The sequence below is a fragment of the Columba livia genome, chromosome 9 (assembly GCF_036013475.1).
Source record: "Columba livia isolate bColLiv1 breed racing homer chromosome 9, bColLiv1.pat.W.v2, whole genome shotgun sequence".
Lineage (NCBI taxonomy): Eukaryota > Metazoa > Chordata > Aves > Columbiformes > Columbidae > Columba > Columba livia.
This window is the reverse complement of record NC_088610.1, coordinates 7,896,065-7,912,771: the sequence shown is the minus strand read 5'-3', so window position 1 is coordinate 7,912,771 and position 16,707 is coordinate 7,896,065. Positions and strand designations below refer to the sequence as shown.

The 16,707-nt window shown below is 41.1% G+C and overlaps 1 protein-coding gene across 6 annotated transcripts in view; it reads left to right on the top strand.

Annotated features, from left to right (window-relative positions):
* Positions 1 to 16,707, top strand: part of LOC102091932 (probable cation-transporting ATPase 13A4) — a 44,874-nt gene that overhangs the window by 4,867 nt on the left and 23,300 nt on the right. For 5 of the 6 annotated variants that reach the window (XM_065073642.1, XM_065073643.1, XM_065073646.1 and 2 more), the window contains 10 exons: positions 6,161 to 6,334; positions 8,832 to 8,969; positions 11,219 to 11,289; positions 11,381 to 11,461; positions 12,311 to 12,380; positions 13,178 to 13,312; positions 13,735 to 13,807; positions 14,450 to 14,581; positions 15,809 to 15,979; positions 16,414 to 16,571. In XM_065073642.1, coding sequence (XP_064929714.1) covers positions 6,161 to 6,334; positions 8,832 to 8,969; positions 11,219 to 11,289; positions 11,381 to 11,461; positions 12,311 to 12,380; positions 13,178 to 13,312; positions 13,735 to 13,807; positions 14,450 to 14,581; positions 15,809 to 15,979; positions 16,414 to 16,571 — 1,203 coding nt within the window. The remainder of the gene's footprint in view (positions 1 to 6,160; positions 6,335 to 8,831; positions 8,970 to 11,218; positions 11,290 to 11,380; positions 11,462 to 12,310; positions 12,381 to 13,177; positions 13,313 to 13,734; positions 13,808 to 14,449; positions 14,582 to 15,808; positions 15,980 to 16,413; positions 16,572 to 16,707) is intronic. The other variant, XM_065073645.1, reaches the window with a different exon arrangement.

The window sequence follows — 16,707 nt, the reverse complement described above, 5'->3', positions numbered from 1 at the left end:
ATTTGGCCCTTTGAAGGTAACTGCAAGGCTCACGTGGCCCCCTGTAAAAATGAGTTTGACATCCCTGCTCTAAGACCATAAGCAACCTGTTGTTCTCTTCCCACAGCTGGCCCTGCCACTAGCTAGAATTAAGCCTGAGCTAACGAGGTTTAAGTGTGCTGTATAGAACCACACTACAGTACCCTGCATGTCCAGTTCCAGCTGTGCCCTGCTGGGAGTCCCAGGTTGTGCTTGCATGGTGCCAGCTATCCTACATTTTCTTTCCAGGAATGTTCTTGTTTCTCACCAGTGTCATACTGAGCATGTATCCCATGAGTCCAGCGCTCGGGGATCTGCTCTATGCATCTGAGGTTTTCCGTGCACAGCTGGTGTGTGTGCGCAGTGTCAGTCTGCGCTGTGAATCCAGTTGCTATGCTCTCCGTGCCTGCAGCAAACATGAGCACTGCTCGTTCACCTGCCGTTCCCTAATGAAAACCACAGAGAAAAGATTGATAAAGCAGTTGAGTGGTAGGTGCAATTAAACCCATAGCCAAGTTGCGCTAGATTTGGCAGGTATGTGTGTGTCTTTGTTACATACCTGTGAGAGAGTGAGAGGAAAGTTAAAAGTGTAACAGAGAGGAGCATCATGAGGGTGTCGGAGGTTCTGTAAGAGAATGAGGAAGAAACCAATGAGTAAATAGAACAGCTAGTGTACATATTTGTGTGAAACAAAGTAATACAAAGTTGTGAAGAGAGGAAGAAGGCTGTGTTTAAGTAGAGGAGACAAGGAGAGTACGTGGGGTAAAAGCGTTATGGGCAGGCATTCTTTCTTTGTTAAAATCATATATTTTAAATTATTGGCAGCCACAGCAAGCAGCACTGGCACATAATGTCCTAGTGACCCTGCAACATTTTTTTAAAATTCCAAGCCATTCTTTTTTTTTTTTTGACATTATTTTTAACAGTCAGTTTAATCCGCCTGAACCAAATTATTAACAAGCAGTTCTTGACTCTTGAAACAAGATCATATCAGTTGGTGTAGTAATGTTGCAGCTGACGTTGTGCAGGTTCCGGAGTTCAAGTAAGCATGCAAGTAGTTCATTTGGAGTCTGAACATGCAGAGCTTTTCCTCTGTAGAACGAGCTGTCCATTTTGCTGAGGAAAGCTGGGGAGCTCTAATCAGAATAAATACTTGCAAGTTTTCTTCACTGTTTCCATTTCTTGGTATAGCTGAGATGCTAGATAGTCCTGTATTGAAGAATAATCGCTCTGACTTAGGAAATTAACCCTATATACCCTTGTGCATATCTTTGGAATTACTTTGTGTGGCTGGAAAACATTTGCTTGACTGAGATGTCACTCTCCTGGTACCCAGCTAAAACTTTGCAGTGTATATTTGGAGCGTAAGATAATCTCTTTATTTTCATAACCGCATGTAGTACTGGAAAAATCTCAGTAGTGTGAGAGCACTCTGGACACAACAGTTTGCCTCAGAGAGGGCTGATAGCTGTGGTAACAGGAATGGATTTATTTTAAGAATTACCTTCCCTTTTTTGTTTTTTTACTCCCCTTCAGAAGGATCTGCTTGAAGGTGTTTTTGAGGTGAAATAATTGTTGGTGGAATAGGAAGAGGTAGGAAAACCACAGCTTTGTGCCTTCTCAATTTGATGCTTCTCTCTGTATAGTTGGGACTACTCATCCCTTTTGCACGGACTCCAAAGTGCAAAGCATAAGTCCTGCAGTGCAAAAGGTTGTGATAGACTTCAATGGTCTCTACTGCTTCAGGAAGGATTTGCCACAAGCCTGTCCAAAGCACGTGTCCCCCAGTTGCCTGTGTCTGAAGGAATGGGACAACTGCAGTCAGTCAGCTGATGAACCTCAGTTTCCCACTGCATATTGGCAGCTGTCTGCCTCCTTTGGGGTGCCAGAATTCTGAAGAGAATCTGATCCCAGAATTTTAAATACTTTGAATTTGAAAGATTTAATTTTAATACAGAATCTGAAAGGCACAACCTTGTTCCTAGTGGAACAATAGTGAATGTTGCTACTTGCTTCAGAGGGAACAGAAACAAACCTCTTATGAAACAGGTTCTGATTGGTAAGAAGGAGATTCAGTTATTAAATTCCTTGTGAATCTTAACGAGTCTTTCAAGTCTAATCCTATTATCTGTTGTTATAGTAACAGGTTGTTCATAATAGGGTACCTGGCTATTGGGTTTCCAGAAATATGATTGCTCACAGCCACTGTTGAGGCTTCTTCCTGGCAGCTACAGCCCTTGTTTTCACCAAAGAAAAGGGTACCTGAACTTGTTTGGCTTTTGCATTTAAATTCTGCTGTGCAGATGACCTGCCAGTTACAAGCAATTTTTCTTTTAAACATAAGAAACAAAAACTTCCTGGTCACCAGAGTGCTAAGCCCTTGAGTGCTGGCTTTGTATAATTGTAAAAGCAGCTATGAACCTTTCTTGGAATAAGCACTTTTTCTGCCAACTGAGCAGGTCTGACAGCTTTTTCTGTCCAATAATCTGTGGCCCCTCCCTAGACCCTTCACTCACAAGTTAAACCATTTTGTTTTAGTCACTCTTCTGACTGTTGGAAGTCTCAAGAGAAAGGGGATGTTAACCGATGAGGAAACAAAGTTTTACAATACACTACAATTTATTTAAAATTATTCTACAAAGATGAGATGAGCACACCAGCCTCTTTTGTAGACAGTGCTACCTCCTGTGAGATAATGAGAAGTCCTTTGGCATCTTACAGATAGCTAATCTTAGCTTTGTTTTCCACCATCTCTTAGTCTGGTGCCCTCAAGAACCCAGGTTATTTGACTGTGTGATGTTACATATGCCAAATGCACACTGTGAGCCCTAAAAATGTGCTCACGCAGTAGAAAAGGTGTCAAAGTGTGAATCTGTATTAATCAAAACCATTTTCAAAAGAATTACGTCTACATCAGCACAGCCTCTTTGTGCAATGAAGTACAACCCAGCAAAGGTTATTCTCTTTTCTTTAACGACGTAAAACCGACTTGACAGATATATTCTTACTGCTGACATCAACACCAGGATTTCTGCCAGCCCTGGAAGTATTGTTTGCCATAGTGGACATGCATTGGCTTGGAGATCTTTGTAATGTAGGCCTAGGGGATCCTGAATAAGCTTGAAGAATTTCCAAGCCTAATTACTGTAAGGCATTCACGTGGCTAGATAGACATGCTGAGAAACCTTCCTCATGTACAGTGTGGGTACCTCTGTTGTGGGTCTAATATTCACATCTCAGCCTAGGAGAACATTTTATTCTGAAGGTAAATATTGAAGGGTTCCCGCCCAGGGAACATTGGCACAGGTTAGGTTTGCAGTGCAGTCTATTTCCCTGGCTAGCTTTCCTTCTGAATGATGTGACCCAGGAAACCTGCTCCAGTGATTTCCAAACTGTGGGAAGTGCTTTGCTTTGTCTTTAGATTCCTACATGGACAACCAGCAGTTAACACCTGATGTTTATTCTTTCCCAGCTCACCCCTTGTAGAGCTCCTGAACACCTATATTCAGAAATGTCACATTCATCAATACACAAACCAACTAAATCTTAACCAACACCTGTGTTCGTAGGGCAGAATGTCCACTGTGTCAGAACCGTTCAAGAGTATCTCTCTGTCTGTCTATCTATCTCAGGAAAGTCCCTTGTGAGAGGGAACCAGATCCAGCAGACACCGTAGTGAATGTCTTAAGAGAATGGCCGTTTTTTTTACCAGCTGAGCTGTTGCCTTGTCTTTTTCTCTCCTGGTTTTCAAGATGAAGAATACTGATTCAGGCTTGGTTTTGGGAAGTGTCTTGAGATCTAAGAGATCAAACAATTTTTTGAGGGAAACCTATTCTGGAAGACAAAAGCCTGGAAACATATGCAGGTGTAGGGGGACTCAGATACATATTTTGGTATATAGGTGCATGATTTTCTAAGCAGAGAAAGACAGAGTCTGACCAGGGTCTATGTTTGTCATATCAGGCTTGGAGAATCGTGGAGCATTTCAGCAGAGAACACTGCCAAAAGAAGATGACCCCAAATGACTGCCACTCACGTGCTGAGTGCCCACCCTCTCCCTTCTTAATTGCATTAACTACAGCCTCATTGACTTTGGGTGTAAGGCAGAAAAGCTGGAAATTAAAGGAATGATTCACTGGCAGAAGCAAGATGCACATGGCAGCAATCTCATTCTTCCCCACCCTCATATTTATGCCCATCCCAAATTGAAAATATAATTCCAGTTATTCCAGGTCCAGACATTTAATGGAGGAAGTCCGAAAGCACCTTCTTTTAACAGTTCTTCCCTTAGGCATCTGTGTCTCCTTGGGAGTTCCTTTGCCTTGCTGACAAGCTCTGAAGTCTGGATCCAAGCATCTTGATCTTCCTAGTAAGCCATTGCTGTGAACTGTAAGTTCGCATCATTCTATGTATTATTCTATATGCTGGTGCTGACACTGGTTTAGCCTTTTTGTTAAGGATACAAGGCAGAGGTGCATGGAAAGCCCTTTACCTGTTTATAGGAGCATATGAATATTAATAGCACATGACTGACATGCCAGCTACCTTCTAGCAGCCTTGCCTATCTGCTGTCTTCCATGAGCTTCCTTCTGTCTGCTGCAGAGTTGCCTTATTCTCTTGGGCTGCTCAGAGATTATAGAAACCTTTGAAAATGCTGACCTTGTGCATCTCAAGGTTGTATAACCAGGTCCTGTGCAATGCAGGCCACTTCCCTGTGTAATTTACCATACTTTTCCCCACAGTTGCCAGTTTCTTCCCTTTAGAAACACCATGGAGATTACCTAGGAAGATAGAGTCTGTCTTTTGGAGAATGACATAGAGCAAGTAGGCTGAGGCAGCGTGTGGAACCACTGGGTAGGGCCTGTGTTTCTCATAACAAGCAAAAACACCAGCACAGAACCAGGAATTATGCATTACTCATCCTTCCAATTACATTGCCTTTTCTTTTCACTTTATGAATGGATCTTGCAATATCTGTGGCTGCAGCTATCTGATCTGCAGAAGCAGATTGCACAATTGCTGCAGATATACTAGGAAGAAGGAGATTGAGGAATCGTTAGCGAATTCTCCTGCTAACTGCAGCCATGTAATCTCCCATCTTAGATCAGGGCTGGGTCTCCTCTATAAATTCACGGTATACATTTAATTTCACCTTTACCAAGTCCCTGCTAGCACTACTGAGAGGGAATTTGGCCATGGTACCAAGACCTGGCAGCTCTTAAGCTGCAATGCTGACAGTCATCCCTTTGAAGTTTTGGGCAAGTCACCTTGCCTCACTATATCAATTTCTCCAGCTTTAAAAATGGAATAATAATACCTACTCATGCAGTGAGTAGCTTCCTTTGGACCTCTGAACATGTAAAGCATTCTGCAAGTATTCATTATTTGTTCTTACTAACAATTATTATCATTATTATTATTATTTGGGGATGTTAGGACAGTGGCGCATTGCTGAGGTCCAAGATCCCCATACTGGAGCTGTCATGGGACGTGTTTACAGCCATACAAAGGCTGCATATCTGCTGAGTTGTGCAAAGCAGCTCCAACTTGTGCCACCACGCAGTGTCGTTCGGCACCATGCAGAGACACCAGCTGCGTCTGTAAAGTGTAGGTGCATGAATGCAGACACGCTGCTATGGCAGGAGAGCAGCAGTGCTTCTGATTCTGAAGCAGACTCTGTTCCAGCTGCTGCAGCATCACTCTCCATCCCCTAGTGCAAATGTACTCAAGTTCTGCAGCTCTCTCACTGAGGAACCTTAAAAAAACTGACCAGGCAAATGACTTGGGACCTAAAGGTTAGGGCCTCTATATTTTTCATATCAATCCAACTCATGCACACATGTATCTGTGTCTCATGCTGAGTTTCATAACTACATAAAAATATTTTAGAGGTTTGGGCAGACTACAGCAATCCAGATTTTGTGAAGGTGGATGAAAAATTCTATGGAACATGTGAAGTTTTTTTTCTAGTCGTGTTTAGGAGACATAAAGAAGCCAAATGCAAATTCTATGACTTTTTTTTTCACAGTACCATACGAAACAGTACCTATGGGAGACCAGTGGATGATGGGAAAATGTAGTATGCCAGGTGTTTCTTTAAGTGAAATAGTAATTATTTTTTTTCCTTGTCTTTGCCATACAGGAGATTTTTGGCTACAAAACCCAAGGCTGCCGAAAGGCCTTGTGCATTGCGGGATACATCTTGTCCTGTGGGGCTCTGCTGCTGCTGTTTTACTGGAAGCCAGAGTGGGATGTGTGGGCAAACTGCATCCGCTGCAGCTTGGAAGAAGCGGATGTTGTTCTGCTTAGAACAACAGTAGGTGCCTACTTTAATCTTTAGTCATTAGTATGTAGTTAATTGGAAGGAATCCAGCTAGCTGAAATCTCTTACATTGCTGATTTCCTACAATAACATGTTGTGTTTACCATCATTGATCTAAAGAACTCTCAAGTACCCCACAAATTATGTAAAAGATGATGATTGGAGTGGACAGTGACATCTGGCTGATCAGATAACAAGCTGGAAGAAATTGAGGTGAAAAAAGCTGTAATATCTGTTGTTTCAAGACTGCTCTTTGCTCTCAATCCTTCCTCCTCCCTTCTACCATTTCTGTGCTTTCTACATTGCAGATCTGTGCTCCAGATTCTAAAGCATCTGTTTGATTGGCATTGTCCAGCAGATCCTTCTTCCCTCACTTGGCTGTCGTGGTGAAGCTGCCCCTCTCTGCCAAAATTTAGCCAGTTGGCCAAACCAAAGATTTGCCTATCTCTGTCCCCAGTGGTGTCCAACAGCACATGATGAGGGATCAGGATAAGGAAGAGGACAAGCTTAGGCTGCTTGTTTTCTTGGCTGTATGTTTCCATTTTCCATCAGCCCTTCCACATGTCCAATAAGCTTGTAATCCTGCAGTTAATGCTTTCAGGGCTGTTAGGTTTTGCTACTAGTTTCCTAATACAGATTTATATCTGCTGAGGACTGCACTGAAGTACTGCAACATACAGAAACCCTGATTTCATTTAATGGAAGCTAATGCAACACTAAAATGTCAGACTGAGATTTGATTCTGAATCCCAGCTGAACCTGAATACTCCAGGAGCTCGCATGGTGGGTTTTCTTCCAGAAGTTTAATTTGTTCTGCTTCAAAGATTCCTCAACAATGCCTTTTGCAAATTGTGCAATTGCAGAAACGATCACTTACTACCACTGTGTTTGAGCTGCTTGCTTAAATGAGCAGAGCAGCATGCAGTTAAAATCTTGAGTTTTGAACATCACCGATCTGCCTGTTGAATATTTTATATTGAAACAATCTGCATCCTAGTAGACTGGGGTATTTATTTTTTTTTAAACAAGCATGTTAGGTTTAATCTCCCTTTTTAATCTTCAGTTCGGTTTGCATTTTAATTACCTATTCTTGTGTGTCATTTTAAATGGGTTTGCAATGCCAAGCACTTTTCAAATAAATGAGTTTTTAAATGATACTTTATGTAATTAAACAAGAATTGGATCATATTGTATATTGTTGTCAGGAAGCTCTCTCAACGTGTGCTCTGGGCATTTGACAATTTCAGATTTCCTTCATGGTTTTTTGTATGAAAGTGACTGTTGGGTGTTTGCATTTGTTTGTTTGTTTGTTTTTTTCCCCTACATTCTGATTATGTCAGTTCTCAAACATGGCTACTGCTAATGAGGATACAAGTAATCCCATCAGCTTGATCCTTGAAATTCTCTTTTGCTTCACATAAAACCTTCATTCATAATTCATTATCATCTCTGCAATTGCAATATAAGAGCCTATTAACTCACTTTTGTTATTGAATTTTAATTCACTTTAGTTCAAGTAATGAGCACCTGTGTTATTCGTTGCTTCCCATCTCAATCTGCATCCTAATGTCTACTAATTCTGAAATTTAAATTAAAGATAAATATCAGAAAATAAATGTTATTCTACTGAAAAATACTATTTTAAGAAGAAAAGTGCACAAACAAATAAGACTTGTAAATATTTTTAAAGTTCTTTTTTGAACCGTTAAATTATTCAAAAGGACTCTTAGTTGGTTCAGAATCTTTTTTATTTGTTGTCATTTCCAAAAGGGGTTTAATAACTGTGCTTTCAGAACTTGCCTGGCTGAGGTAATCAGTTTTTTCCATCTGCCAAACTGCTCACAGGCTGGACATGATATATGTCAGTCTCATAGTTGTCTTTAACACATGAGGTTCAGTATTCAGGACTGAAACTTAACATGAGGGTACTTATTACAGTAGTTGCTCTAACCTCTTCCAGGCAGTTGCAATGTTGAATTTATTTTATAAAAAACAACAAGATCATGAACCCAATTTGTGCCAAAATCTTGTCAAAGGGACCATAAGGGATGAATGATGCTAACACACTTGTTCCAATGAAGCCTTAACACAGGAATGACTGTGGAAAGGTATTGGCACTAAACATGCATTTTGCAGTACAGTGCTATGTTCCTTTTGATCTTTTCTTTACAGTCTGGTCACTGCATCTCAGATTGTCCTGTGCTGTTTGCCTGGCCTACATAATGACCTGGGTGTTCATGTTCCATCCTTATCACCTGGGGACCAGACCCACGCTCAGTGAATTATTTGCAGTACTCACATTTTGACAGGACTGTGGTTCTGCTCCTGTTCTGCTGATTTATCTATCAGTCACAGGTGCTGGGTGCCTCTCTTGGCTAGTTCTTTACAAAAGCTGGAGTGGTGCTCCAGAAAGGCCTGCTGTAATTATTCACTCCAAGGTTTGGTCTGATTTTGAGGGAAATTGTGACATTTCTCTTTTATATTCATTTAGGATGAGTATCAGATTTATTCTCGTAAGACCGTAACGTGGATCTCTGTGTCTGCACTTATCAAAAGTAGATCGGATTATCCAACCATTGCTGAGGAAGACTCACTCTTCAGCAAAGCCATAACAAAGCCAAGTTTGCAAGTAAGTAAAGTATTCCCCGCAGCATCTGGGAGATGATAGCAAATCTCAGCCATGCTTCGTAGAGTGAAAGTGAGCTGTGAAACATACTCAGCTAAGAAACTTGCAGCTTGATGAATACAGTGAGCAGTGGAAAAACAAGCTGGAGATGTTAGAGAATCGTACTCACCTCTGTAAAAATCCTCTACTTAGTCTGAGGTGGATTTTGCAAGAAGGATCCTCATTGCTCCTGAGAGAAGACCTACATTATAGGTAGGAGAGCTTCAAGACACTGGGGTTGGCAGTGGAGAGTCAGAATTCCAAACAAAAAACTCATTTCTGGCATAGGAATCAAGGAACTTAGGGGTGGCTGTGTGTCTGAAGGGAGACTGTGGGGAACTGAACATCACAGCTCCCACAGTAACATGAGAACAGGGATGAAAGCAGCTGAGTGGGAAGAGAACAGGAAAGTGCTTCTGCAGAGCTGCATCAGTATTTCCAGAAATGTTTCATCAAAGAGGGTCTGAAGCGCATTTTACCTTCTTACCTTTGTATGTACCAATTTGTGCTTTAAAGTACCTTTGCTAGAGTTGGGTCTTGCACTGTTGACTGTTCCTGCAAAAATGTGTCCTGGGCTCTGCCAGTTCCATAGCCTTGAGATCCCAGTGAGGTACTGGGAAGAAGGTAGATGATTAGTTGATCCAAGCAGATCACAAGGTCCCCTATGAGCTGGGTAAATATAATTATCCCCATTCTAGAACCAGACAGTTCACTTATATGTCTTCCTTAGCATTACACATTAAATTGATGTGAGCAATAGGAATGCAATTGTACATTTGCTAATAACTGTCTTTTGATTATAGGTACTAGAAGACTGCACTGGGAAACCCATAAGAGCTATTTTCTCTTCTAGAAAATGGATTTCTAACTTGTTAGCATTTTTAATATCTACAGCAATTTTTAGTGGATATTTTTATTATAAACCTAAACTTAGCTGAGCAAAGCTGTTGCTATTACTGCTGTTTTGTGTGGGCATATGTTAAAGTACCTAAGAAAGTTTAGTGCCAGCTAGTTTAATCAACTGGCACAGTATGAAGGGGAAGACTGGTTTGTAACATTCTTCAGAGGATCGAATTAGTAACATAAAAAAGCCCAGTATAGCCTCAATTAATAAGCCCTTTGAGCACCACTTTCCTATCAGTCCAAACATCTAGATAGAAAAGAACAGATTTCAAAGCAGCAAAGAGCGAACAGTTTAATCCTTCACTAGCAATTTAGAAGCCCCTACTTATAAGGCAATTATAAAAACTTTTCACCATTTAAGCTACCTATGTCCACAGAGCAGTGTGTAGTGCCCACGAGCTGTCCAAGGACCTGTTCCAGCCGAGTGAGTCCCTCATTTCCTACTTCAGTTTTTAGCATAGCAAATATTGCAGTTCCTATTGCATGAAGTCCTACCTACAGACCTCTTGTTAGGTTAATGACTGCAGTTATAGCTCCATTTTGAGTCAATGCATGAGCTGAGTGTATATTTCATTAGCCTATAATAATGTTTATTGCACTGGGTAGGGAGAGTCCCCTAGAGCTGGTTTCTTTATTATATATGTATATAGGTGTATGGCTTTGCCTTCCTCCAGCTGATATGAAGTGCCATTATCACTAATAGGTTTCGCTGTTGCGTAGGACAGGACAGACTCCTTTTGCAAATTATAAATGGCAGCGCGTGCTCCTAATGCATAACTGCTCTGCAAGGGCCCAGCGCTAGCACTGACTCAGGACGTATCCTGGGATGGCCTTTCTTGTTTGCTGGCATGTCTGTTCAGCTGAAGGACTCAGCACCACACCTGCAAACTGCCCAAAGTCCCCTGCTTTCCGCAAAGCCAGACAGAAGATAAGAGGGTTGCTGACTGAAGACAGGCTTTGACAGCTGACCCACCACTGCATCAGTGATCCCTTCATTCTCTGAAATGAGAGTGAGGACTGTATTCTTTGCTTCACTAAATGAAGAGGGAAGAATGCTGCCTTGTAATTCCTTGACCTGAAGATCTGTAAAGCTCACTGGAACCTGTGGTGGGGATCTCACTCCACAACATAACTAGGGAATTAGTAAATACAGTCTTGCCTTTCCTCCCTCCCTGCCCCCCGTGTAATTTGCTTTATCTGTGCTTGACCGCAGTGAGGATGCCTAGCTGAGATCTGTGAGCAGGCCTGGGAGTATTTTTCTTTGCTATATAATATATATTGTTATCCCTATATTTTTTGGTTTTTTGCAGGTGAGGAGTATCCAGGTACAAAAAATCCGCTATGTCTGGAATATCTGTGCAAAACAGTTCCAGAAAGTTGGGTGAGTTCAACGCCCTGGTTACACAGTCTCTGCAGAAGTCCAGCCTTTTTGTGAATAATGGCCTAAGGAAAACACTCCCTTTATGTTTTAGAGCCCTAGAAGATCACCACACTTGCTCAGCTATACATGCCAAATTTGGTTCTGGTCTCACCTGCGATGAGCAGAATGTCAGGTACACACTTAAAACATATGGAAATCAAAGAAATGTAAATTCACTGCTGTTCGTTTAATTTCCTTGCGTTTCTTGTGTTTCCATTAATATGCACGTAATTTTCAATGAAATAACCATACATGAAAAATTGAATGAATAGGGCTAGAGAATGTTTTATATTCCTTATCAGCATTTTTGAAATGTCTCAGTATTTATCACCGTTATTGTTCTCAATCAGGAAATAATTATGTCTCGTAACTAACTATAAGCAGTTCTTTTTTGGAATAAGAGAAATTCTCTGTGAGACAGTGCAGATCAGTTGTGTGTGTGCTTCTTCACGGGGGCTCCATGTAATTGTTTTGAACTTCTAAATCAATTAGTTCTGGTGGTTGAACTTATTCTCATGAACTCTTGTATCATTAGACCATTTACACAAAAGGTATTCCTGAAACTGCTAAATAAAGAAATGATCTTCAGTTGATTGAATTCTGAAAATCCAGCTCCTGACCTTAACTCATGTTGAATCTTACATTCAAATCACCCTTAACTTTATGCAAAATAATTTGGTTTTAGGTTCATAATTCCTTTGTTTATGGTGTTTCAAAGGAATTTTTGCATAATGGAAACATTTGCCTAAAAGGCTGCGTTACATCTCTCATCTGTTTAAGTCCATTTCACTGGTACAGTCACCTTTTCTGACATAACCACTGTAGGGGCATTTAATTTTTTAACTTTTTCTTGGAGAAAGATCCTCGCAGCCTTTAAACTGGGTTCGATACAAGATCTCAGGACTATTGAAAGCTGCAGCTTCTTGATCGAGCTCCATTGTCACTGTTTCATCTGTAAGTGATGTATCTTTATTCCATACAGGAGAGTTATATGTGGGCCAAACACTATTGATGTTCCAGTTATCCCTATTTGGAAACTACTTGTCAAAGAGGTTAAGTATTTCTGTTGCTTTTATTCTAGGCTGCTTGGGGGGGCAGAGTGTCCTCTGGATTAATGGATTCTATGTCTAAATTAGCTTCTGAGTACTCACTCATCAAGCACATTTCTTCTTCAAATACTTCTTAATGAAATCACCATAAATTCATGTAGTCTCCATAGTTCCTTGTCATCCATCTCTGTGCCTGGATGGCTGCTTGGTGTTTGTATATTCTGCGAAATCATTCTGTTGGCCTTACAGGGGTCAGGGAATGTTTACAAGTTGCACTGGACATCAAACCTTACAGGCAAAGGGTATCTCTTAATCAGCAGAGGTGAACAGCAGTGGCTGGTATGTGCCCACAGCTGCAGAGAGATCCAGTGAGCTCTGGCACAGCACCATGTAAAGCACCAGTATATTTTTCAGGCAGGAACTGGCTGTATGTGGCCTGAACACTGTTTGTGGAGATGTGCTTGTGGTATGTGAGCTGCATCCTCACAGTATGACCTGCTTTTCTCTCACCTTTGTTGCATTTCTTCTAAAGAAGCAAGAAAAACAAGGCTTGGGCCGAGCCGTACACATCCCAAATAACATTCCTATTGGTCCGGATTATTTGGCCCTGCTGTCAGATGGAGATGGTCCAATCTGATTAGACTGAAGCCACTGCTAACAAAATCAGAAAGGGACTCAGGAGACACAACATTAACTTAATAGCTTTTAGTCCAGCCCATTTCTAACAGTATTGACTGGGTGGGTATACTGGAGCCATTGAAATGTGGCCAGGTCTTGAGTATTGCTCTCTCTCCAAACAGGTCTTAAATCCATTTTACGTGTTCCAGCTGTTCAGTGTGTGTCTGTGGTTTGCTGAAGAATACATGGAGTATGCCATTGCCATCATAATCATGTCTCTCCTCTCGATTTTTTTGACAGTATATGATCTTAGGCAGGTGAGACACCTCACCTTTTTCCACAAGGAAATTTTATTTCTAATGTCTGGGAAAAGCCAGGATGTTACAACATGCACATGTACAGTGCTCTGAGAGTTACTCAGAGGTTTAGTCTCGTGATGTTGTGTAGTAGCAGGTGCAATGGACTGGCCTCCTAGTCATAATGATCTCTGTGTGGTTCTTCACCCACATCCTCCCTTCCCCATTCCAGTGCTTTGCTTTGTAACCTTTTGCTACACCTTCTCCATAATTAGGGCGGGGAGTTTCTTTCTCTGTATGATTGCACAGCTGCTGGCAGGGCCAGACCTGACTTTATGAGGTCTCTCTTAACCACAAATAACAAAAGGGAATAATTGTTAGTGGATTAATTGCATCATGTAAGAAAAATGTAACACTTTCTTGTGTTCTCCTTTAATTTATAGCAATCAATTAAACTGCACAGACTGGTTGAGTCTCATAACAACATGATGGTCACTGTCTGCAGAAATAAGGAAGGTGACTCCTTTACACTTCTTTCTTCAATGTGTTTAGTTTCTCTAGCAATTTATATCAAACCCAAGAATGTATAATATTAAATTCCTTCTACATCAGTTTCCTTTTCTGTCTCTCAGCTTGATTAACTAGCTTCTTCATGTTGGGTTAATTTGACCCAGAAGCACGTTGTGGCACATTGATTCTATTTATAACTGTTTGAGTGCAGCCTTAGCAAAAAATTATCAGAAAAACCATGTTCTTCAAGCAGTGCTGACAAAGCCAACCACTTAACCATTAAATGACTGTGAGTCCACATAATGGCTTCATGCAAATCCTGTTCATTGCCATGGTATTTAGAGCACAATCCAAAAAGACAGAGCCAGACTAAGTAGTGTAGATCCAAGCTTCTTCAGTTAGGTTAGTGCATTGGAACAATAACCACTGGTTGGGCTTCTGAGGAGATAAGAGGGAATTCTGCAGTTCAAACATGCCTAGGCTTTTCTAAATATTGGAGATTGCATTCTTAGGTCCTACGTGTGGTCCTTTATTTATCAATCATTATAAAGAAGCGACAGTCTATTCAGCAGGTAGTTCCTTGTATTTTTTCCCTTTACTGCAGAGAAATATATGAAACACAAAGTTTGCATTACATGTCACCTTCAGGTTTCCAAGAGCTGGAATCACACCATCTTGTTCCTGGAGATGTGCTGGTTTTGAAAGAGAGCAAAACCCTCTTGCCTTGTGATGCCATTCTGATCAGCGGGCAGTGTGTTGTAAACGAAAGCATGCTGACAGGTACAGCTCATCTCTCCCAGGTTCACCATCAAAACATCATCATTGCTTTGTGGCTTCAGCCAGTGACACAGGACATATGGTTCTATGTGTAACTCTTATTAAGAGATAGTCCATAACTAGCCTAGAAGGGGATTCTTTTGGGTGTTTGCAATAATAAAGGCTGAATTGGAGTTAGCCCCAGCTTATCTAAATAGACAAGATGGACTTAGGAAGGGCAGTTCATCCTTTTCTTCCTTTCTGGGGTGCAGAATTTAGGAAGAGATCCTCTAATTAGAAAGGAAAGTGTGCACAGTGAAGAGGAATGAGTAGGACAGGAAAAGAAACAGTAGATATGGAGAAAAGCTGTTCCCATGCAGGGCCCCCATTCTGCTCAGGCTGTGGGGGTTTCTTTTGGTCACTCTGAATGTCTCATCACTGATGACTGCAACATCTCCAACCTGCTGAAGTGTCTGTCTAGCTCTCCAGATAGTTAACCCCACATTCATGTGATAGCAGTGGAGGAGACACCAGGTGGAAGAGTTCGCTGGAAAGCAGGATTTTTGGTGCAGGAGATGTTAATGTAATAGTTCTGTTTCTTGTCTTTAAATTTGGTCTTGGTCTGAATCAAACTGAAACCCATAGTTCTGAATTTTCAGGTAAATGAGAAACTCCAGAAACCCCTTTCATTTAGAAGGCTTCAGCTGTCAGGAGATTCTTTTTCTGCTTCACTTTAGTGTATCTGCTCTGACATAAATAGGATATTTGTCAGCTGTCAAGCATTGGGTTAAAAGCCGTCCTTTTTACTAGAAAGGGGAAATAGGGAATCTCATGTTTAATCTGCCAAAGGGAATAGTGTAGTGACCTGCACATGAGATTCAAACTTGGTAAACAACTTGTGACCATCAAGTGGAATCATGCAACACCAGTTCAGGTCTCTTTTAAAGTCTGTGTATCTGCAGAGGGGGTTTGGAGTCCTTGGGCTTCTTTCAGTTCTCTGACTTACATCAGGCAGTTGTACTGATGCAAAGGAGAGCTTTTCTCTGGCAGAGTCTCTTGGTTTGTTAGGCTTCAAACTCTTATTCACTCTGAAATTGTCACAAAGTAAAAGTAACGTTTCTCTAAACTGGTTTCTCTAGTAAATACCTTTAACTTACCATCTAGATGTCTAGCTACTGTACTAATTTGGAAATCAATAGACTGATTTTAAGGTATAATGCAATTTTATTCATCTGAGCTAATTTTCCCTAGGGGAAAGTATTCCAGTAACAAAGACCCACTTACCCCCAGCTGATAATTGCAAGCCCTGGAGAGTGCACTGTGCAGAGGATTACAAAAAACATGTCCTCTTCTGTGGAACAGAGGTCATACAGACCAAGGCAGATGACAGAGGAGCAGTGAAAGCTGTGGTGCTGCGAACTGGTCAGTCAACACTTCAGTTTGCTCTTCCTTTCATGCCTTCTCTTACTGGAACAGTCTGACTTAATGCGCCCAGACATTAAGTGAAAGGCATTAATACAAATTCACAACAGTCAGATGGAGAACTGATATCCTGGGCTGGGCTAAGCTATTATGCATTGTTCTCGTTTGCTTGGCATAGCTTTTGCAAAAACCACTAGCATATGATTACAAAGAAGAATTTTACTTTGCTTCTGAGACATTGAAAAAATCTTCCTGCTGAAGACAAAAATAACTTTTTTCTATATTCTGCAGAGTAGGTCACATACATTGAAATGAAAGATCTGGGCCTCCTTTCTTAAATTACAGAAATCACGAGTCATTTTAAAACCCTCCATTTTTTATAGAGAACTTTTGGGAATGTTCTCCCTTGGAATAATTTTAGTTTGTCTTTCCAGGTTTCAATACAGCCAAAGGGGATCTGGTGAGGTCCATTCTCTACCCTAAACCCATGAACTTCAAGCTGTACAGAGATGCCCTCCGGTTCCTGATGTGTCTCATAGCATTTGCAGCCATTGGAATGATCTACGCAGTGTGTGTATTTGCACTTAATGGGGTAAGTTACTAAATGCAGGAGAAATGGTCACAAACAGTTTCAAGAGGCCTGAAACCTGAGTGGCTTCACGTACAGTTACATATAAAAATATAGTTCTTGTCACTCTCCTTTTTGTCTTAGTATATGAGGCTGTTTT